The sequence below is a fragment of the Dermacentor silvarum genome, chromosome 4, assembly GCF_013339745.2.
Source record: "Dermacentor silvarum isolate Dsil-2018 chromosome 4, BIME_Dsil_1.4, whole genome shotgun sequence".
In the NCBI taxonomy this organism is placed as follows: Eukaryota; Metazoa; Arthropoda; class Arachnida; order Ixodida; family Ixodidae; genus Dermacentor; species Dermacentor silvarum.
In genome coordinates, this window is record NC_051157.2 from 1,693,545 (window position 1) to 1,716,344 (window position 22,800).

The 22,800-nt window shown below is 48.7% G+C and overlaps 1 protein-coding gene across 2 annotated transcripts in view; it reads left to right on the plus strand.

Moving 5' to 3' along the window:
* The window catches only part of LOC119449339 (la-related protein 1-like), a 147,922-nt gene that overhangs the window by 85,197 nt on the left and 39,925 nt on the right, over nt 1-22,800 (plus strand). For both annotated transcript variants that reach the window (XM_049666734.1, XM_037712504.2), the window contains exons 8-10: nt 3,203-3,292; nt 3,345-3,685; nt 21,500-22,185. In XM_049666734.1, coding sequence (XP_049522691.1) covers nt 3,203-3,292; nt 3,345-3,685; nt 21,500-22,185 — 1,117 coding nt within the window. The remainder of the gene's footprint in view (nt 1-3,202; nt 3,293-3,344; nt 3,686-21,499; nt 22,186-22,800) is intronic.

The following is a 22,800-nucleotide window of genomic DNA, read 5'->3' on the forward strand; positions in this document are numbered from 1 at the left end:
CGCTTCTCATCAACACCACCGTTTCACACGCGCCTTCTCGTGGTCATCGAGTCTCTCTTCATGTCGGTCTACTTACGCCGCAGCACACCTGCTTACTTAATCAGGTCATGTTTACTACAATTCATATTGCTACCAAAGCCACTCACCTTACTTCGTATGACATTGCTGTGTTGCTATCGCATTCATTGCTTCGCCCTTAGGGCGAAACTGTGACATTTTTTCATATAAATTCAGGGTAACTTATCTCGAGAAAAAACAGTGCATTATTTTTTATTTGACAATAACATGACAACAAATTTTTTAAAGTGTGCAGTTTTATGTGGTTTATTGTCGAATACATGAAAAGCCAGCATAATCAACATTTTACAAGTACAGACTAGCCTCATTATAACAATCAAATCCGACACAAAAATACCTTTGTTATGTCCTATATTCATCACAAGCATATATTTGTTAAATGCTGATATTGGCTAGAAAGATTTGAGATTTAGTTTGTTATATCTGATAGTTCTGCGTATCTGAGTTTGTTATATTGTAGTTTAACTGCACAATGAAACTTGGAGAACTTATCTTTACGTTTTAAATAGGTTTGACGCAACTAGGGCTCGTATTTTGAAACGTTCAATCTCATTTTTAACTTTAATTATTGGTCGGATCGATGCTGCGATTCCAGCAAACGTGGTGGTGCAGTGGCCTCCAAGCCATGTCCAAACGAGTTATGAAGAGCTGCAAGATTGAAAAATGGATCGTTAGCAAATATACAGCCCCGAGATGTGATCTCATAGCGAAAGTGACAAATGCCTTGTGAATGTCCGCAGGCAATCTCAGTTGTGCATACTTGTCAAAAAAACAAACCAAGTGTTAAACTTGCCGTAATTAGTTGTTAGATTGCTAGGTAAGAGTCTATTAGTCATAGCGCATCTGACAGAAAGAGATGCATGTGCGGCAGTATCACTGGTGTGCGAGCGTCTGCCTTTAAACAAAGTACTGTATAACCTCGTTCATACGTTTTCAAAAAATACGCGATAAATAAACGTATGATCCGGGAAAACGTACGATCCGAATCCAGTAAAAATTTAAGCTGACAAGCCCATATTGAGGTGCAAGGGCAGAAAACATTTATTTCTTGCAAAACATAGTTACAGTCGAATCTCGTTAATTCGAACTGACGCTGTGGTCCTGTCAATGTTATGTGTATTCCAATGGGGGAGAACGCTCAGTAATTCGACCGCGAAACCATTTGCGACGGTTAATTCGAACATAACCGCGTACCGCCAATGCTTTCAGCAGCACGCCAAATCACGTGGCGGCACGTCCGACTGAGAATGCTCCGACACCGCGCAAAAGCTTAGGAGAGACCCCTCAACGCCGTGCGGAGAAATAAAAAAAAAAATACCGCAGTGAAAATTTCCTCTCTCTAAGGTCGCCGTTTCAGCGTTGCGCCAAAACACACGTGTATGTGCCGACGTCTCAGCCAACGCAGCCGCTGCGGCGCAGAGGGAAGCAACGCGGAGGCCCAGTCCGGCCAACGAAACTGCCCACGTCGGCCAATGCTCGCTTCAACAGCAGAAAACGAAACTTCGCGGGGCGGGCTAAGCTGGCGCCGGGCCGGTGGGCACGCACGGAGACAGTCGAAGGTGAGGGAGTTGAGAGGGAGGGCGAGGGGAGCCACCGAAGCGATGGGGTTGCCGAGGCCAAATGCGCTTCTCTGACGCCCTCCTTCCTCACTTTCGACGGTCTCCGTGCGTGCCGGCGCCGCCCGCTCCCTGAAGTTTCGTTCACTGCCGTTATCCGGATGCGAGAGAGAGAGATTGTGGTTGTGAAGAGGAAGAGGCGCTATCGGGATGCAAGCGTTTGCCGGAGTGGGCAGTTTCGTGGCCCTCGCTCGCTGTGTGCTTGCACGCCACGATATTTCACTACTTGCATCGTTCGTACGTAGCGCTATGGTGCACAAATACATCAAAAATAAGTACTTTTAACTCGAACAAATTTTCGGGCCCCTTCGAGTTCGCACTATCAAGATTCGAATGTATTTTCTGCTGGTGTGTCACACCCTTGGACAGGAACAAACTCCTTTGGCGCACATTGCAGACCCTTGTCCGCATTTTCGTTGTCTTTCGTACGAAAGAAGCTTTGTAAGGCTTCCAGGCCAGCAAGGGCTTCGGCGAAGGTAGCCGGTGGGCGTAAGCCTTCGTTCTCGCCGCCGCCTTCAGGCGCCTCATCTGCCACCACCTCCGCTACAATCTCGGTGAGTCGTAGCACCGCGCGCGGCGTCCGCCTCTTTTCACCGCTTATTAGTTTAGTTCGCATTGAAGCGAGGGGCGAGGTAGCGCAAAGGTCAATTCGCTCGCCGCTGCTGCCGCGCTTCATGACTTCGGGCGAACGAGCAATGCAGAGAAGTCGTGGGGGGGGGGGGGGGGTTGAGTACTGCAGAGAAGCCGCGTGGCGGCTGTCTGCCACTTAGCGCTTCACAAGCACATGAGAGCGGCCTTTTTGCACACATGAATGATAATTTGTCGCTGCAAAACGTATCATACGACCGCAGTTTGCCGCAATGCTGAACGTTGCTGCCGAATAATCGTATTTTCCGTGAACATATTAACCAGAACGTATTAACACATTCCTCTATGCCATGGAGTTAAGTTTATTTTTCGCAATTGCGAACGTAGGAGCCGGGAAATCGTATTAAGCGGGAACGTATCAGCGAGGTTCTATTGTAATTGGACACCTATGGGAGAGCCATGTGGGTCAGCATCTTGCAGTAATGCTTTGAGTGATAAGAAACAAGGTACAAATCACTTTTCCCTACAGCCTTAATTGAAACAAAATGTGTGAGAGTGCAGATTGTGAAGTGCGTGAGTGCGGGCCTGAACATGCGGCAGTTAACTAGACTAAGCGTGTGATACGCTCGAATTACTGCAGTGGTAGCCACCATAGAACGTAGTGAAAAATCGGTTTGAGTGGAAGCCGAGGGTCGGCAGCACAATAATAATCTTTCCTAGATGTTGCAGAATGTTGCAGTACTTCTAGAGCGATGCTAGATGTTCCGTAAAGGCAGCACTTTTTTATGTTTGGTTGCTGACGTACATGTCGGGATTTGTTGCACATGTGCAGATCCATGAAAGAGCAGAATCCGAGTGTTGTTGCAGAAGGTGAGCATGGTGACACTGCTCATGGAACAACTGTTTCTCACTATACACAGATGGATGCCCAGGGGTACCTGCCTTTGAGCCTGATTGCATCATTCCACAGGATACAGGCACTGACCCAGGATGTGGCACTTGTCATGGAGGTGGGGACTCTTAGGGAAGGGTGGCAGGGGACCTCACGTGACTTGTGTGCAGGCGGTGCGTGAGAGCCCCCTGCTGGAGCTGAACGATGTCAAGGTGCGCACAGTCAACGACCCCACGCGCTGGCCACTGCCTCAGGCATCGCTGCACCCGGACGTGCCTGCATTTGTGCCAGGCCAGCCATACCCGCCCGCGTCGGATGCAGGCAACGAGGCCGACACTGAGGAGCCACCCGAGGACGAGGGCTGGAAGGAAGTGCGGCGCCGCAACCGCTCGCACCGGGCTCGCACGGCCTCCCAAAGCCAGGCAGCCCCCGAGCGGGAGGAGCTCGAGTTCCAGTTTGACGAGGAGCTGCAGCGAGCCCCCGACGGGCGCAACAACACATTCACCGACTGGTAAGAGAGGGTGACACTCTGCTATGTAGTTACTGTATGGAGCCTCAATTCCTCAAGTGGGAAGCAAGTACAGTGTAGACCGCTTATAACGTAAGTCGCCGGAGTCGCGAATATCTACACCATGGGTTCTCAAAGTGGGTTCCGCGGAACCTACGGGTTACGCAGGCCCCTGCTCGGGGTTCCGCGAGCCACTGATAAATTTCCCTGGTCCCGCTCTCAACAAGTGTCTAAAACGGCGAACGCAAGCAGCTTGTAGCCACCCAACCTCTCAGAACGGGCAAGCGCGCCTAAGCTTTCGCACTTGAATCTCGGAGGCCGTAGCTTACCACCATGCGCCTTTCTCCTATTTGTAGATAGGGTAGGTGCCGATAGCGTGCGCACTGACCTATACGTTGGAGGAAAAATTAAAACGAAAAAAAAACGCGGAGCACCGCAAATGCGCGCTGCAGAAGAGCAAGAACAGCGTAGCGTCCAACCGAAACGAAGCGGCGCAGTCCGCATCGCCGTGGTCCTCTACGGCAATCGTACGCGGCACGTGACTGACAGCAACGCCAAAGCGCTTCGTGCCTAATTGTGCCCTTAAAGCCTTTATTCTTGCATTTATCGCCACGAGTAACACCGCGTTGGCGGCTAGCCACGTGCCTCCGTAAGTGCGTAGTCGCTATCTCTGATCATGTCGATAACCACCGCAGTTTCGTCCGCAGCGATTGCGGCAAATAGTAGTTTCGTTTTCACTCGATGCGCGCGTCGGCTGCGTGCCTTCACAACTGCGTAGTCGCCTCCGTCGATAGCGGCCGCAGTTTCGTCCGCACTTCTTGCAGCGGAAGGTAGTTTGTTTTGACTTGGTGCGTGCGTCAGCCGCCTGCCTTCTGAACTGCAAGGTCGCCGTCCATGATCGCGTCTATAGCGGCCGCAGTTTCGTCCACAGTGGTTGCGGAAAGCAGCAGTTTCGCTTTGACTCAGTGCAAAGCTGTCGAAGATAAAAAGCACCGGCTACATCACGATGGACAGACAATTTGTTGGCGAGCAGCTGAGTGGCGAAAAAATAATCAGGATGTGCGCCCGTTGTTGCAAAGCACGTCTCAGATGAAAACGCGCGCCGCGAAGGATGTCGCGAGGCCTTTGCCGCTGCTAGCGCTAATCAGTCATGAGATGAAGAGAATTTCAGCTTCCGCGCTGGTCTTGTGCTAAATAGAAACAAGATTTGACGATTCATTGAGTAAATAAAATCGTGTTGACGTAGTGAAGCATTTGTTTGTTTTCTTGATACCCTCGATAATTCGACATTCGGGTTCCCTGGGAGGAACGTACTTGAGAACCCCTGATCTACACTATAAGCGGTACCGCACTATAACCAAAACAACAATTTTCAAGCTCTATATGTATGCAAAACATGTAGACCAAGCATGTAGACACCCTTTGTATTATCGCGCGCACATCATGATTACGTTTTCTCCAGTGAGCTGGCGAAAACATAATCGCTATGTAGCCGGTGCTCTTCAAGCTCGACTGCTTTGCACCGAGTCAAAACGAAACAACTGTTTGCCGCAACCGCTGTGGAAAAAACCGTGACTGCTATCGACGCGATTATGAACGGCGACTTTGCGGTGCTGAAGGCACGCGCCCGACGCACGCACCGAGTCGTCTAGTCGCTGCGACTGGCCGTCGAAACCGTGGTCACTATCTATGTGATCATCGATGGTGACTACGCAGTTTTTTAGGCACGCGGCCGACACGCATACCGAGTAAAAACGAAACTACTGTTCGCTGCAACCGCTGCAAAGAAAACCGCGGCCGCTATCGATGCGATCATGGATGACGACTACGCAGTTATGAAAGCCCGCGGCCAACGCGGTGTTATGCGCGGCGGTAAACGCAAGAATACAGGCTTTAAAGGCACAAATAGGCTCGAAGCGTTCCGACGTTGCTGTCATTCACGTACGATTTCAACTGATGGCTGTGGCGATGCGGACTCCGCCGCTTCGTTTTGGTTGGACGCTAGCGCCGTTCTTTCTCTTTTGCGTCGCACATTTGCAGCGCTCCTTGCTCACCGAGCTCCGAAAGTAGTCCGAATTAACGAGAGTTTGATTGCATTGAATAATGCATACGCCGGCCGGCAGCACGCACCTTGTTGAGAAGCGTGCTCGCTGCCGCCCTTCTCGGCGAGATTTTCCCGCGGATCCGCATTATAACCGGTATTTCGTCTCACGCGGCTGCACTGTAAGCGGTATGCGTATACATGGAGTTCTACGGGAGGGTAAACGGGAGTCGGAAAAGGCCGCGTTGTAGCCAGTTCTGCACTATAAACGGTTACATGGTCTATACTGTAATTAGATCTTATTTATTGTGATGAGTGGAAATGTGTGCCAAGCGCAGGGCAGCCATAGTTGTGAAACAGGCAGTGAGTAACATTGTGGCGGCTAAAGGTGGTACAGTCGAACTCCTTTATAACGAACTCGATAGTTTCACAAAAAGTGGTCGTAACTCTGGCCATAGAGTTAGTATACTAAACTGTAGAAGAAATGCTGGGTGAAAAAATCGGGAGCCGCAAAGGCGCCGCCATGTTGCTACAACTCATTTTTGTAGCACTAAAGATATTCAAAATATGCAAAAAGCAAGCACTTCACGAAGCACATAGGCACGGCAACGTTTGAAGTTCATTCCGTATATTTTTCAGAAAGATCAGATGGCTATTTAGAAAATTTTGATGTAAAATTTACAGTGTCTAAAAGGCTGCGTTTGCAGGCGCCTAACTAGATGGCGCTACCAACTGACTGAGGCTCGGGATTGCGTTGATTGTGCGCCTCATCTGGATCGCATCTCGTCTGCGCCTGCATAGGGTAGCAACATGGCAGCGCCTTTGCGGTTCCCGATTTCAATACATGGGCTCTATGGGGAGCTTTTCCTCTAGGGAGGGTTATATCAGCTTTATGACTCTGGCATCAACTGCGTACTGCGCGGTGACGCGGGCTGTATCGTGAAAGCCATCTGTGTTGGGGGCAGAGTTCAGCAGTGTAGGTGCGTCGGCAGCTCGTAGCTTTCAGCGTGCTGTGTTTTCTCAGCGCTCGGTTAGCGTTGAAGCGATAGACGGCACAAAGGCCAATTTGCTCGCTGCTGGTGCCGCGCTTCCTCATGCTAGCGTTTTTACGGCGAGTGTCCGCGCTCATGGAGTGTGATGTGTTCATGTTTGCCTGTGCGTGCTGACACCATGCTTGCTAATATAGTTAATAAGCGAATGTTTACAAGTATATAAGGACGATAAAACTAGTATCCTTACTTAGTATAGCTGGCCACTAGTTTGCTATCACACTTGATGCTTCGGCTTGCGGGTGAAACTGCGACTTTGTATTGAAATATAAGAATTAAAATTGTGTGTGTGTGTTTTTTTTTACAAGTACCGTGAAAAACATATCAGTGGGGTTCTACTGTATCAGCGAGCAGTTCCCGCACATCTGCTAGCCATAGAGTTAGTACAGTCGCCGTCTGATTTTTCGGACTTCGCAGGGAGCAAAAAATAGTCAGAAAAATCGAACAGTTAGAAAAACGCGTTCACCCTGAAAAAGAAAATTTGTTAGGCTTATAGTGGCATAAAAAAATCTTTAATAATGCCCTGCCTTTTACTACGCTTGGAGGTGATCAGATTTGCTTGGATTTGCGCAAGACTGATGTAGTCTCCGCATACAGTTGACAAGAGCATCACTGCGTTGGCGATCTCTGCTAGCCGAGATCGTCATTGAGATCGAAGAAACGAGACCCGTTACTTCACACGTGGCCTCCACGATCAGCTCCGGCAGCGCATCATTCGCTCCGGCCTTCCTATTCAGCGGGACCTTGAATAAAGTTGATTTCATTAATTCATTCCCATTCGGCGCATAGCCCAGCGGAAAAGTGTAATCTTACTCCGTAACGGCTCAGCAACGGCGTGCTGTTAGAGCTGATCGCGGAGGCTATGCTTCGCACCACTTGGCTCTCGCGAAGACACAGAAGGTGGCACCGATCACAGAAGGTGGCGCCGATCACAGAAATGCGAAGCCGTACACTAGTCTCCGAGGCGCGCACACCACATGCAAAATAGCAACCGAACTAATAAAAATAATAATAATAATAAAAAACAGATTTCGCAAAGTGATTATAACGATAGTGCTGACCGAATAAAAGAAAAAAAGTGCCATTCCCTAGAGCATTTCGTCAGCTAAGAGCGAGCGGGTATGGCCTCCAGACGGGAGGATGACACACGCTCTCGTGCGTCTCCCAATCTTGGAGGCTATACAGCGGGCCACTGGATCCAAGCCCGGGCAAGCCAACGGAAAATTCAACATGGTGGTTCTCAAGAACGAGTAGCGTGGCTCGGAACGAGCGATTTAGTCCAGAAAATCGAACTTAGGAGCCTAAATTCAACCGAAAAATCGGTCGTGAAAATGCATTATCTCTATGGGAACCCTGACGGTGCATTTATGAAGTCCGGAATATCCAACAAGCCCGAATTTTCGGAGTCTGAAAAATCTGTCGGCGACTGTATACTGCTAACTGCTTAGTTCACTTCACACCATTGCACCCCCATGATGTTTTTTTAATGTGAAAGCACTCTTCTCCAGGTCAAGCCGGTTTTCTGTATCTGATTGTCTACTTCAGACCGCCAATGCATTCCGTCTCCGCTCTGAGATGAGGAGCGCGTTGAGGTGACCAAGTGAAGGGAACTTATTGAACAGGCACCTACCATTATCTGTAGTAAAGGATTCAAGAGGAAGGTACGCGTAAAGCTTTGCATGTTTCGTTCTAGCAGTATCGCATTCCGGCATCATTTGCTGCCGCATCTACACAATGGCCAACGAGTCGCATTCTTCGTGACAGACATAGCATGCGGTTCCTGCTGAGAGCGTTCCTGGCGCTGTGTTGGAAAGGCTACTTCTTTCCGACATAGTCTACTTTGACGAGTCCAATATAGAGGCGTGCAAAACGTCTAATGATTACGATACTCCCTAATGCGAAATCTGAGCGCAGCTCTATACGTGTTTTCATTTTCCAATATATTGGCTGGCACGGACAATCTATCTCGTGCAGCACGTTGTAAACGCAGCAAAGTGTGGCACGACTGACTCGCTTATCTGGAGATCCCGAGAGCCAGTGCGTGGGTGACGCATGTGCGCGATTCATGCAGTCGCCGCTGACAGACCTCCCAGACAATACCCGGTACTCTGGCACCATCTCATAGCCATTGTCGCCGCACTACGCTTTTCTTCTCACCCTTTCGCCATACTCTGCTTCCTGTCTCATCGTTCTGCTCATCACCACCTACAGTCGCCAACCGATTTTCTGGACCTCACCGGGACCGCAGAATAGTCCGAAAAATTTCTTCACCCCAAAAAATCTAATTTGTTAGGCTTAGAGTGGCATAAAAAAAAATCTCTAATAATGCCCTTCCTCATACCACGCTTAGAGGCGATCAGATTTGCTTGGATTTGCGCAAGACTGTCATCTCCGTATACTGTCGGCAAGAGCGTCACCGCGTTGGCGATCTCCGTTAGTGGAGATAGAAGAAAGGAGCCTTCCTCCTCACATCTTTCATCCCTCGCTGCGCTCCGCGTTAGCTTTCATCTTTCGCTGTGCTCGTTTGCTCAGTTACTCCAATGCTCGCCGCAGGAACGGCGGGTGCCTAAGAGCTGCGCTCTAAAATGATGCACCAACGAAAATGATCGGTCGAGCATATCTCCCCTGAATACAACGAACCTTTGCTTTTTGTGCTCCATCGCGCCTCATCCAAACACTACAAAGCGTTTCTTGGGTCGTTCAGCCCCACCAGCTCGGTGCGTGTCGGCATCTCATGCTGCAGGTAGTATCAACTGTATTAAGTCTGCCAATTTCTTTCTCTTTTACCATTTTACTGGCGACAGATGATAGCAGTGCAAATAGGCCCTCTAATGAATGTGCGCATTATGAAATCAGTATGAATGCATTAGCTTACATTTTTGGCGGTCTGGTGTGTCGAATGCATGGTATCCTGGAACGAACAATGCAGTTTCATTAAACTGCGCATACTTATAGTCATTCCGAGAAAGCGTTTGTCAAGCAGATGTTGCACAGGTAAGTGACTGCTCGTGAAATGTAGCCTTTGCTGATTCGTCAAGCGCACTTTACGTGCTTTTTGTGCATTCGTTGGCCGTTGTCACACTTGCCAGCTGCGGCGCTGGGCACGCTGGCGCCCTGAAAGCTGGGACAGGAAAGATGTGTTCTACTTTCCCCTGGATGGCATTGCATACTGCACAACCATCGCTCGTGTTCATGTATGTGTGTTCGAGCACCCGAGGGCCACACAACCCGTCAGCATTTTTGCGACAGCTCAAATCACGTGCGTAACAACGAGAAACCGCACCAAGAACCAAGAGAGACACCCATCAACCAGCAAATGTTAAGCAAGCAATCCGCCTAGGTCAGCAGTCGTGTACGATTATGGGGTTCTGGGACTTTCGCCATAACTGCATCGCTACTGCTCACCGCCAGATGCTCGAGTTGTCTGCTTAGGCACTATTTGAAGGCTGCGAATAAAAGAAAATTATCAGCCCCGCATCTTTGCCAAGATTACTTTGATAGTAGTATATTGCTATTTGTATTACTGTCCATTTCTTTACACCTTTTGTATTTTGTATTTTTATATATTTTAATTTTTTTATTTTGATGTGTGCGTAACTAACTAGTCCCCTCCCCGCCTGCCTGGTCTTTAATGACTGCAGCATTTCCTAAATAAAAAAAAAAAAAGATACATGCTATGCATTTATAAATTTATAGCCAATTTAATTTAACCCAAGTGAAATTTCATTGCAGTTTGCGTTTAACGCTTAATTTAAATAAAATAACACTTCATTTGCATCATTTGTGCAAGCAATTAGTCCTAGCGCTACGTTTGCCTAAATGATTCCCACATAACTGTGGAATCCACAGGTTTCTTTTTTTTTCTAGAATTTCCTTAAGATTCTCTAACGAAGAGCTTCTGTGTTAATGTGTAGGAATGTCTTGTATAAATTTAGAGCAGTTCATCATCTTTTTATGTTACAAATTAACTAAACAATAAATAAAACATGTAAACTGTCCCGTTCCTTGCAGTTATCCTTTACGCCTGCGGGCTTTGGGCCACAATTTATTCAATTTCTCACATAAAACTAGAGACACCAGTAATACATTCGCCAGCGTCGTGTAATAAATAAGCTATCTGTATCCCAAATAAATTCATGGCTGATGCTGGAAAATGTTTTTCAAGAAATTGTTCATCTCATTGATTCCAAATCATTATGAGCCTGGTCGAACCATTAAATTCGTGCTCTGAAGCTGAACAGAACCAAAAAAAGTGCAGAAGCCTGAACCTAAATCGAACCCAAAAGCTTTTCGGCTAGATATTCTGGTATCTAAGCACATAGGTGGAAAGAGTGAGTGGGTAGGGGTTCCGCGGCACTCTGGGAGAGCCCCAAGGCCAGAAAGTGGCAACAACTATGAACAAATACTGAGTCTTGACAATTTCAATGTTGGAGGTGACGCACCCCCAGCGTTAGGTTTTGAAGTGAAGCTTTCTTTGCAAACCCCCTTGCGCCTTTCTTGCTAACCGTGGCTGCTGCCTGCTGCTGCTTGTGTGTTCCCACTGAACAGCTCAGCTGCTAAAGCCTCTCAATAATCTAAAGGTAGCGCCATCCCCTCTGTCAATTGTGGCTCCCTCTACACAGTGCAAAACTTCCTTCCTTCAAAACGTCCTTCATGTAGGCGCTGCAACATCTCATGACGTAGACTTTTGGGTATCACCACTCTGCTGCCCCGGAGCAGAATTCCATCAATATATTGTTACAACGCTGGGAAGAAGGTGGAAGAAGAAGGGCACGAGCTGGTGTCGGAAGACAACAACATTAGGCACTTGCCTGCGCTGCCTGTCTTTTGTAATATCAGCTCTAAATAGATTTCACTGTTACTTTAATCCTTGTATCACATTTTGGTTGAGTTTGGGTACATCTCATGCGAGACGGAGCTCCGAAGCGGACGTAGCCTGGCCGTTACCACCATGCCGACTGACGAAGCGGCTACAACAACGGCGACCACAACGGTGCCCACCATGCCAACCGTCATCTTGGCTCAGCCCCGCGACCCTGGCACGTTTACGTGTACTGACAACCTGGACGTTGAAGATTGGCTCCAGCTGTACGAGCGTGTCAGCGAAAGTAACAGGTGGGATCAGACCATTATGTTAGCCAATCTGATCTACTTGAAAGGCACGGCAAGGGTCTGGTTTCAGACACACGAAGAGGAGCTAACGAGTTGGGAGCAATGCAAGAAAAAGCTCTGCGACCTTTTCGGGAGGACATATTGGGCGACAACGAGCCGCGAAGAGGGAACTCGGAACTCGCGCCCAGACATTAACCGAGTCATACGTGGCGTATATTCAGGACATTCTTGCCCTTTGCCGCAAGGTGGACGAGTGAATGCCAGAAGATGAAAAGGTGAACCATGTGCTGAAGGTCGTAGCTGACGATGCCTTTAACCTGCTCGTGTACAAGAACTGCACCAGCATCGACGACATCATAAGTGAATGCAGACGTTTCGAAGAAGCTAAAGGCCATCGAATTGTCCATCAGTATACCCATCTTTTAAATACAGCCGCTACATCAAGACCATTCCGCACCTCAGCCGACCACGTCCGAGAGCATTGTGCGCATCGTTCGCCAAGAGATAGTGGCCGCATCGCCGGTTAACTCCCAGACGTATGCCCCGAAGGATTTTCGACCGACAGTTTCCCTAATCCAGTCTGTCGTTCGCGAAGATCAGTTTGCCCCATCAACCAATCCGACCCCTTTACTACTACTGTCCCGGCTCCGCGGTACCAGTACCTCTCACGACCCTATCGTAACCCAATGGAATGGTGAACACCAGATGACAGGCCTATTTGCTTCAAGTGCCAACGTGTTGGCCATATCTCTCGTCACTGCCGCGACACCTGGACACCCTCATTTTGATCTGCATTCCAACCAGACCATCGCTCACCAGGTAGTCGCCCGCCGCCAAAAGAACCCACAGAGCCTTACCACAGAGCCTTACCATTGTGCTGAGGCAACCAATCCGACGCCTTTACTACTACTGTCCCGGCTCCGCGGAACCAGTACCTCTCACGACCCTATCGTAACCCAATGGAATGGTGAACACCAGATGACAGGCCTATTTGCTTCAAGTGCCAACGTGTTGGCCATATCTCTCGTCACTGCCGCGACACCTGGACACCCTCATTTTGATCTGCATTCCAACCAGACCATCGCTCACCAGGTAGTCGCCCGCCGCCGAAAGAACCCACAGAGCCTTACCACAGAGCCTTACCATTGTGCTGAGGCCTCGCCACCTACACGGCAGAGTCGTTCGCCTTCTTCTCGACGGCCCCTGCCTCGCCCAGCTACTCTTCGCCGTTCTCCGTCGCCCATGTACCGGCGCTCGTCGGGAAACTGACGGGTGCAGCTCCGATGGGTGACGCTGCTACATCGACCCGGACTGAAATTGCTCTGCTGACCCTGCCGACGGATAGAAATTTACTTCAGGTGTATGTGGATAGTGTCCTTGTAACGGCTTTAATTAATACCGGCGCACATCTCTGTCATGAGTGACCATCTTCGTCGATGCCTGACTAAAGTCCTCACACCTGCTGCGTCCTGTGTTGTGCTAGTCGCCTTCAACCTATCGACGTGCCATCCGAACCGTTCTTTCACGTTGGGTTAGACCTGCTTGGACCTTTTCCTATATCTGCTTCCAGCAACAAGTGGATTGCTGTCGCTACCGACTATGCTACTCTGTACGCGATCACCAAAGCTCTTCCGTCCGACATCCTGCGTGGCCAACGTCGCTGAGTTTCTTTTGCACGACATCATCCTTCATCACGGCGCTCCTCGTCAACTTCTTAATGACCGCGACCGGTATTTCCTCTCCCGAGTTGTGGAGGACCTACTCCGTTCCTGCGCCACCAAGCACAAGCTCACTACTGCCTACCATCCGCAGACGAACAGCCTTACTGAGTGCCTTAATCGCACCATCACCGACATGCTATCAATGTACGTTTCCAATGACCACCGTAACTGGGACAATGCTCTCCCCTTCGTCACATTCGCGTACAATTCGTCGCATCACGACACAGCCGGTTGCTCACCATTTTATCTATTGTACGGCCGCGACCCTGTATTGCCTTTCGACACCGTCCTTCCCATCGCTCAGGACACGTCATTGCCACAGCCGAACAGGCACGTCAAGTTGCTGATTGTCGCCTTTCTATTTCCCAGAACAAGCAGAAGAGCACATATGACGGTCGCCACCGTGACGCTAATTTCCTTCCCGGGGACTTTGTCCTTCTGTGGTCTCCTAGCCGCTCCGTTGGCCTATCAGAAAAGCTAATGTCGCGCTATGCTGGTCCTTACTGGGTCCTCCACCAGGTGACAGCTGTAACATACGAAATCTCCCCGGTCACGACTCCCGCTTGCTCTGCCCAGCCTACCCGTGACGTCGTGCATGTTGGCCGCCTCAAACGCTACCAGTCTTCGTCTACATAAGACGCACCGGGACAGTGCTTCCACGCCGGAGGGCCATATGCTAGAACGCTGGGAACAAGGTGGAAGAAGAAGGGCACGAGCTGGTGTCGGAAGACAACAACATTAGGGACTTGCCTGCGCTGCCCATTTTTTGTAATATGAGCTGTAAATAGATTTCACTGTTACTTTAATCCTTGTGTCACAATATGACAGCTCAGAGGAAAATGCAGCTAGTTCCCCCACTACAGGACTCTGCTTTTGTAAGGACTCTATGACTTGCTTTAACTCGGCATCTTCCCCAGTTGCCGAGGCCAGTCGGGCTTTCATGTTGTCACTCACTAGGACTGAGAGGACGTTAGCAGCGTGGACAGTGATGTCATCCTGGTCAGGGTCTGGGCTATGGCTGGCTGCCCCTTGGATCCGCAACAGGGTGTCGGCCAAGATCAACTGCTTCCCGGGCACGTACTGGAACACATCAAACTGCACCAGTTTCAAAAAAATATCGCTGCAGACATGGGGGCATTTCACACAAGTTTTACTTCGCTATGGCAAGAAGCGGCCTGTGGTCCGTCGCGACAAGGACTTTGTAACCCACTAGGAAGTCTCTAAAGCGTTCACAAGCAAAAGTTGCAGCAAGTGTCTCCTTCTCGATCTGCGCATACTTGGACTTGGCACTAGAAAGCACGCGCGATGCATAGGCCACAGAGCGCCAGCCTTCATCATGCTGTTGAAAGAGTGCGGCGCCTGTAGCAAAACTTGACGCATCGGCTGAGACCTTCGGCGGTTTCACTGGGTCAAAAACCGCTAGAATAGGCCTGATGTGAGCATATCCAGTAAATTGTTCCATTCATGATCATGCTGGGGTTCCCGTAAGAATGCGTTTTCCTGCTTTATCAGGGACCTCAAGGCCTTTGTTTACTTCGCGAGATTTGGTAGGAACTTCCCAAAATAGTTTACCGCCCCCAGAAACCTTTGTACTTCTAGCTTGCTGGAAGGACGGGGCATGTTAATAGTACAGCTGGTTAGGTCAGGGTCCGGCGTGATCCCAGCTTTGCTAATGCAGTCACACAGGAATTTTACTTCCTCCATGGCAAATACGCATTTGTCCTTAATTAGGGTTAGTCCTGCCCTTTTTGCCACTTCCAACGCCACCTGAAAACGCTTGTCGTGCTCCTCTTTCATCGTCCCCCAGATGAGAAAATAGTCGATGTACACACGAGTTCTCGGTAGGCTCTCGAATATTTCGTTTATCGTTTTTTGGAACACTTCAGGGGCAGATGCGATCCCAAAGGGAAAGCGTAGGAACCAATACCTTCCGAATAGGGTGCTGAACATGCCTACCTTAGAGGAGCCTTCATCTAGAGGGATCTGATCAAACCTGCAATTAGCGTCTAGCTTGCTGAACAGGGTGGCGCCGGCTAATTCTGCCTCAATGTCCTCCCGACACGGGAGTTGATAATGTTCACGCTTTAGGTTCCAGTTAATCTGACGGGGGTCCATGCAAATTCTCAGTCAGCCATCCTTTTTGCGAACTATGACAAGCGGACGCACCCAGTCTGTGGGCTCGATATTCTTGGCGATAATTCCTGCTGCTTCCGTCCGAGCAAGTTCCTTCCAAAGTGGTTCCCTCGGTGCGTGGGGCACTCATCGAGGAGGCGTAGCGTCGGGCCGTGCGTCTTCGCACAACTGAAGATGGTATGGACGCCGAGCCCTAGACCTCGAAATAGTGTAGGAAACTCCTGCCAGTCTGGCTCAGCCCTGCCGACGTCATACACTGGTGAGACAAGTCCGAATTGTTCAGATGATTTTCGGCCAAGCAACGCTTGCCGGCCCTTCTTCACTACAAAAAACTGTACGTTTTCTTACCTGCCTTCCAGACGAAGCGGTAGTGTCGTTTTTCCGAAGTGCTAAATAATGTTGCCATTGTAGTTCATCAGCTTGCGGAAGTGTGCATACGGTAGGATGTTTGCTTGCGCCCCCTTGTCTACCTTGAGCCGCATTGGGAGGCCAGCCACGAACCCGTTCATAAACTAGTCACATATATATGGGCAGCTGGGTCACTCGTCATCACGATAGAATTTTTGGCGTCACTGGTCTTTATTCATCAGAAAGTGGGCAAGTTGGCGGCATTCTTCGGTCTATTTGGAGTCTTCAGAAGGGGTGTGCACTCAACAATTAGGTTGGCAAAGAAGAATCTTATCGAGAGTACAGAAGGGTTCACAGCCGTATACAGGTAAGAATGAGGAAAAGCTCATTGTGGCCGGAGGGGGCGGTGTTGTAGGGGTACTTAAGTTACATAAGGTACAATAAGGTCCCAGTCAGTGTGGTCGGACGCATTGTACAAGAATAGCATGTTGCCTGTGATTGAATCGCTCAGCCATCCAGGTGTTCTGCGGGTGATGGGGAGTAGTAGCACGATAGACAGTACAGCATGCAGATTGGAGTGCATTAACTGCTTTGGAGAGGAAGATGTATTCTCCATCAGAAAGGTGTATTGTCTCTAAGAATTTTCCAAGGCATGCGAGGTATCAAGTGTTACAAGTGAAATGACACAACATTGTAGGCTGTGGTGGCGGCTACAGCAGCTGTTTTTGTACCACATCAAATGGTCTATGGCAACAACAATGCAGAGGCAGGAAAGAGGCCTGTAACGATTCATGCAAGTGCGGTTAAATGGTCGAGGAGGTACAGAATTTGGCTGCAAGAAAAGGAACCATAAGAATGGTAAGCAGGAGACTTACGGCAGTGGCATCATGAGTGAATGTACCTCTGCATTAAATCGTACACACCAGTCCAATACCTCAATATAACGAAGTTGGTAAAATTGGCACTTTACTTTGTTATTGTTGAAATATCATTGCATCGATATTGTATCTTTTATGCAAAGTATAGTTGCCGATTAATTCTTTTTTTTACACAATTTGATTAGGGCCACAAGCAACTAATAATGCGTGAACATCACTGGAGCAAGGCACTAATTAAGCATGTGCAAATTTCGATAACAAAGTTTTCTGTGCCTGCGCACAACCACAGTTGCAGCGTTTGGCAGTGGAAGTTTCAACTGCTGCCATATATTCTGTTTATGCAAATGACTAACACTGGCCGCCACTCTCTATAATGTCGCGCTTTTGGAAATGTGCGTTTTCTTTAAGGAAACATGGTACAATGGTTGTACAGTAATACCCCTGTCACACGGGACAACCTAAGTGCACTTTGAGCGAGTGCACTTCACCCCGAGTGTCATTCGCACGCTGCCACATGGGGATGTGTTATGACACTTGCTGCAAAACGCACTCGCTGGCAAGTGCGTTCGCGAAACTCACTTCGCTCCGCCGAAGTGCGTAGTCTTGGCAGCAGGGGCTTAGAAATAAATAAACTAATATCAAAAGCCGAGTCAGTAGTCTTCTTTTTAATTATTGTTTTTGTTATTAGGAATACTAATACGTATCAAAACGTACTTTACAACAAAAAGTTTACTATTCTCGCTCTCAGGCTGTTGATGGCGCCGGGGGCATGCCAGAGCACATGCCTGATTCGGAATCACATAAGTGCTCCCAAAAGACACTACGTTCCATCCATCTGCAACGAAATCTGCCATTTTGAATGCGCTCGCCTTGGATACGACGACGTCTTGTTTTCGCTCGTGATGATCGATGGCACTAATGCAATTGCAATGATTCGCATCATTTGCACCTAAATTTTATTCTAAATGCTGTTCATATATATAATAGGTTATTACTCGGCAAGTATTGCCTAAAATAACAAATACATGTTGTGCTACTGACTCACCCATCGCCATCATTTTCTAAGTGCACTTCTCTTTCTCGTGTAGCAGCACGCTGCCAAAGTGACACTCTGTGCGCCAAAGTGCACTTGCTCATAATGACACTAAATGTGCCAGTGTGATGGGGTATCACAAGGGAAAGGCAAGTTTGCTTCTTAAAATTCACAGTTGCCAGCCAGGGCATCAAAGGCAGTGGAGGTGTTTTACAAGGCTTTAGGAAAGGCAAAAGATTTATGGGAGCTCACTTTTACATACGTACCAAGTCTCCCAGATTTGGACCATTTCTTCCGGTTGTACGGTTGGCAGGAAAATCTCCTGGAAATCGCAGTTGTGTCCCGTTTCTATCCGCACCCAGCGCTTTGTCAAGCCACATTGGCAAAAAGAATCCAACCCAATTCAATCCATTTGGAAGTTCATCGCACAAAACATTGTTAAGAAATTAGTAGGGAAACCCTATACTTGCCCCATTTCGTTAACTGCAGGCCGCTCTTATGCTGACAGGGTTGTTCGGTTCCCTAGTGGCCCTAGCCTCGTTAAGCTAGCGAGCGAATGCCGCGTTCCGCAACTAGCAACACTAGACTCACCGTCTAGTCCTCGGCCTCAGCTGCTCTGGCATTGTGTAGGCCTACGGTCAGTCATGGCTTCAAAAGCAAGGAGCGCTAGCGCAAAAAGTGTCTTCAAATATTTTAATGCAGTGCTCAGCCGAAGTGACGCTGGGTATTTTGTTGATACCACAGATCAATGCAGAGTGCTAGCGACAATTTAACATCGAGAAAAATACGAGGACGCAGTGCCGCTCGTTCATGTGTCGCTTGTCTAAGACGTTGGGAAACGTCATCCTCACAAAATGTGAAAGAAATTAAATTTTTTACAATTGGTCATTATCTGAATAATTTTTGAACACCTGCTGTGGTTGCGTAGTGGCTTTGGCATTGCGCTGCTAAGCACGAGTTCGCGGGAGCAAATCTCGGCCGCCGCGGCCGCATTCAGTTGGGGCGAAATGCAAAAACTCCCGCGTGCCGTCCATTGGGTGCGCGTTAAAGAACCCCAGGTGGTCGAAATTTATCTGGAGTTCCCCACTACAGCGTACCACAATCAGATGATGGTTGTGGGACGCGACCGAGAATAGAATTAAATTTTAAGTGAAACATTGATTCATGCGGTAATTTGTATATCTGTATATAAAATTGTGATGAGGTTGTCCTCTCAGTACTTGAAAACGTAGACGTCGGGGGGGGGGGGGGGGGGGGTTAACCGACTAAACCCCCGGTCGGAAGATCTCCCTGATTTAGTTTCTTCGAACTTGGCAGGTATGTTTTTATGTGCAAGCCTGAGCAGTTCAAATGCCTTGATGTGCTGCTGCTAAACAAGCTTTGAAACCAGGCTAACAGCACTAGTTTTGGTCTACTCTGATCTGTAATTTGCAGGGTCCGTACAGGTCCTTGAAATCCTTGAAAACCCTTGAAATTGAAAAGTGCGTTTTCAAGGCCCTTGAAAGTCCTGGAATTTTTTTACCTTCCTTGAAAATCCTTGAATTTCTTGAGCGATGCACTCTATCGACATTGTGACCTCCTTTCTGTGGTTGATCGGCGTCGATCTGACAAACTCCCCATTTCAGAAACAATATGCCAGCGCGAGCACACATGGTTCCGTGTTGCAGAACTGCACGAAAAAAAAAAGGCTTCACCGCGTCAAACCGCGAACGGAGCGAGAGACCAGTGCCGCGCTTCAGTGCTGGCTCGGTTGCCAGTTGCTTTCCTCACCCTATTGTTCGTTTCACTCTTGCGCGCGAGGTGAAACTAGTGAAGCTAAAGAGAGCTATAGTGGAGCAACTTTACCACTGATGCTCAGTGCCTTTGGGTGGAGGTTTGTTATATTATTTATGGTAATATAAGTGCAATAACATTACCGTATTTTCCGGTCTATAATATGCACCTTTGTATAAAACGCACCCTCCTCAAAACAGCAGTTTTTCTGGGAAAAAAAAATGTATAAAGTTGCACCGGTGTATAGGACGCACCTGTTCTTTCGGTAAATGATTGAAAAAACATTACAGTGATGTTTCACTCCGTGAAAGTGGGTCACACGCAAGCGTATGGGTGCCATATATTTCCACTCCAGGCGCATTTCTGCCGTCGTGGTTGTCGCGATGCTCCGTATAAAGTCCAAGGGTGATAACATCGTCCCCGCGCACCGTATGCTGTATGTGCGAGTGAAGGCGTGTGACGGTGACCTGAATCGCGCACAAGGGAGGAAAGCGGGAAGGCAGCCCGGGAGGGAGGGGGTGAGGGGCTGCCTGTACTTTCGTAGCAACTGCGTAGTTTCCGCAGCGGCGCGTGCCGTATCTTATCTGCAGATGGAACGACTTCGGAGTAGAGTGACTCGCGGTTGGCCTACCGCCGTTTGCGTTGCTGCTCCATCGTTTTCGCACGGCGCTCAGGGACTTTATCACAAGAACCCGGCAGCTCAATAGTGTGCACAGAACCCGTAGCAATTAAGTCAGCCAGCGCGCTTCACGTGGCCGTAACATCGGATCCGATTTTGACGGCGAAAAAAAAATATAAACGTACATAGGTCGCACCGTTCTACAAGACGAAAAATTCAGAAAAAAAGGCGTATTATACACCGGAAAATACGGTATGCTGAATGTTTTGGAAATATTTCATGAACCAACCCAGCTGATACTGCAGAAACCTGAGCAGCTGTTGTGAGCGTTCGTTGTGTTAACTTTTAATATTGCGGATTTGAGAAATGATCAAGACAAGAGATGTTTTACAATATTGCAATATACATCTATTTGTTATAGTATAATGAATGTGTAGCAAGACTACACTGAATGGTTTGGAAATGTTTGGTAAACTTGCCCAGTTAATACTGGAGAAGTCAGAGTAGCAGTTGGGAGCATTAATTGTATTTTGCGAACTTTTTTTTTGTTATTCGTGTAAATTGCAAAGTGATCAAGGCTAGACATTATTACAGTCATTGGGATATACATTTATTTCTTTTTATTTTGGTGAAATAACCGTATGCTGAATGTTTTGAATATTTTTGGTGAACTTTACCCAGCCTATACTGGAGAATTCTCAGCCGCTGTTGTAGGCGTCCATTTTGTGTTGTGATCTTGAGAAGTTATCAAGGCTAGACATTTGTATTATCATTGTGATATACATTTATTTATTGTAAGTGCAATAAAACTAGTTATTTTTGGAAATGTTAGAGCAAAGAAATCCTACTTTGGATGCCGCTTTGAGTCCTTGAAAAACCTGTGACAGGTCCTGGAAAGTCCTGGAATATCCTTGAATTTTTGCGTTGGAAACCTGTATGAACCCTGATTTGTAATAAAGCTAAACAAGAGCTAGCAGGTTCAATTATCTGCCGCATTCACGTGAGGGCGGAATGCAAAATGCTCATGTATTTGCATCGACATTCTAGTCACTATGGCAGTGTGTGGTATTTGTGCTGGGCAAGCATTGAAGTGCACACATTGCAATGCAGGTCTGATGACTCGGACTATGAGTTCAGTGACACGGAGGTGAACAAAATCCTGATTGTGACCCAGACGCCACCACCGCCATCTGGCCTACGCAAGCATGAAGGCTACGATCGGACAGGTGACTGGACCAGCCGTGTGAAAATGACCCAGGAGCTAGCACAGGTGATCAACGATGGCCTCTACTTTTACGAGGATGACCTGTGGAACCAGGTGGATAGGCAGGAGCAGCAGATGTACCGTACAGTCGAGGTGGTGAGTGAGGAGGAGTTTGCCCAACGCCAAGGCCCGCAGCAACGGGCAGCAGGTGGGCAGGCGCCACCACCCCCACCACCTCCGCCCATACCAGAGGGCACACCGCGCAGCGCGGCAGGCCGCACGCCGCGCAAGGACCCCCGGGTGGCCCCCCGCTTTTACCCAGTGGTGAAGGAGGGCAAGCCGGACACACCGCGCAAGCAGAAGACTCGGCACAGCAGCAACCCTCCAACGGAGCACCACGTAGGCTGGGTGCTGGATGTCCGGGAACACCGGTCACGAGCAGCCTCCATTGGGGAGGCAGCAGCCACCGATGTGCTGCATGGCAGCACACCACACTCTTTGCCCACCTTTGAGCACCCAAGTCACGCCCTGCTCAAGGAGAATGGCTTCACCCAGTTGGTCTACCACAAGTACCGGTCACGTTGCCTCAAAGGTTAGATTGCTTTGCTTGCTGTTGCTGCACGAGTATACACATCTGGTTTTCTGTAAACTCAGTGCCACTTCATTTATCTCAAGTTGCCTTCTATGCAGCCAAACCCAGGGTGCGCACAGGTCCTTGAAATCCTTGAAAATCCTTGAAAACCCTTGAAATTTAAAAGTGTGTTTGAAGGCCCTTGAAAGTCCTGGAATTTTTTTCGTTTCTTGAAAATCCTTGAATTTCGTGAGCAATGCACTCTGATATCGACATTGCGACCTCCTTTCTGTGGTAGAACGCCGTCGATCTGACAAACTCCCCATTTCAGAAACAATACGCCGGTGCGAGCAACGTTTATAGATACTTTTTCAGTTCCGTATCTCCGCGCCGCGCCCATGGAGAGAAGGCGGCTTGCCGCGATTCTCGCCACCACGGCGCTGCGGTTACGGGTTGCGCTAGGAGAGCGAGCGTCGTCTGCTAGTGGGCAGCGTTCCGCCGCGGCATCTCAGGTTATCCCCAATTCTGGCTTTGTACTGAAAAAGAAATAACTGTTCTGGGGAAGTTGCTCGGCATTTTTTGCGACTATTCCAGTTCACGATTTATTTGAAACGGGCCGTATTGCGCAAGGAGTAA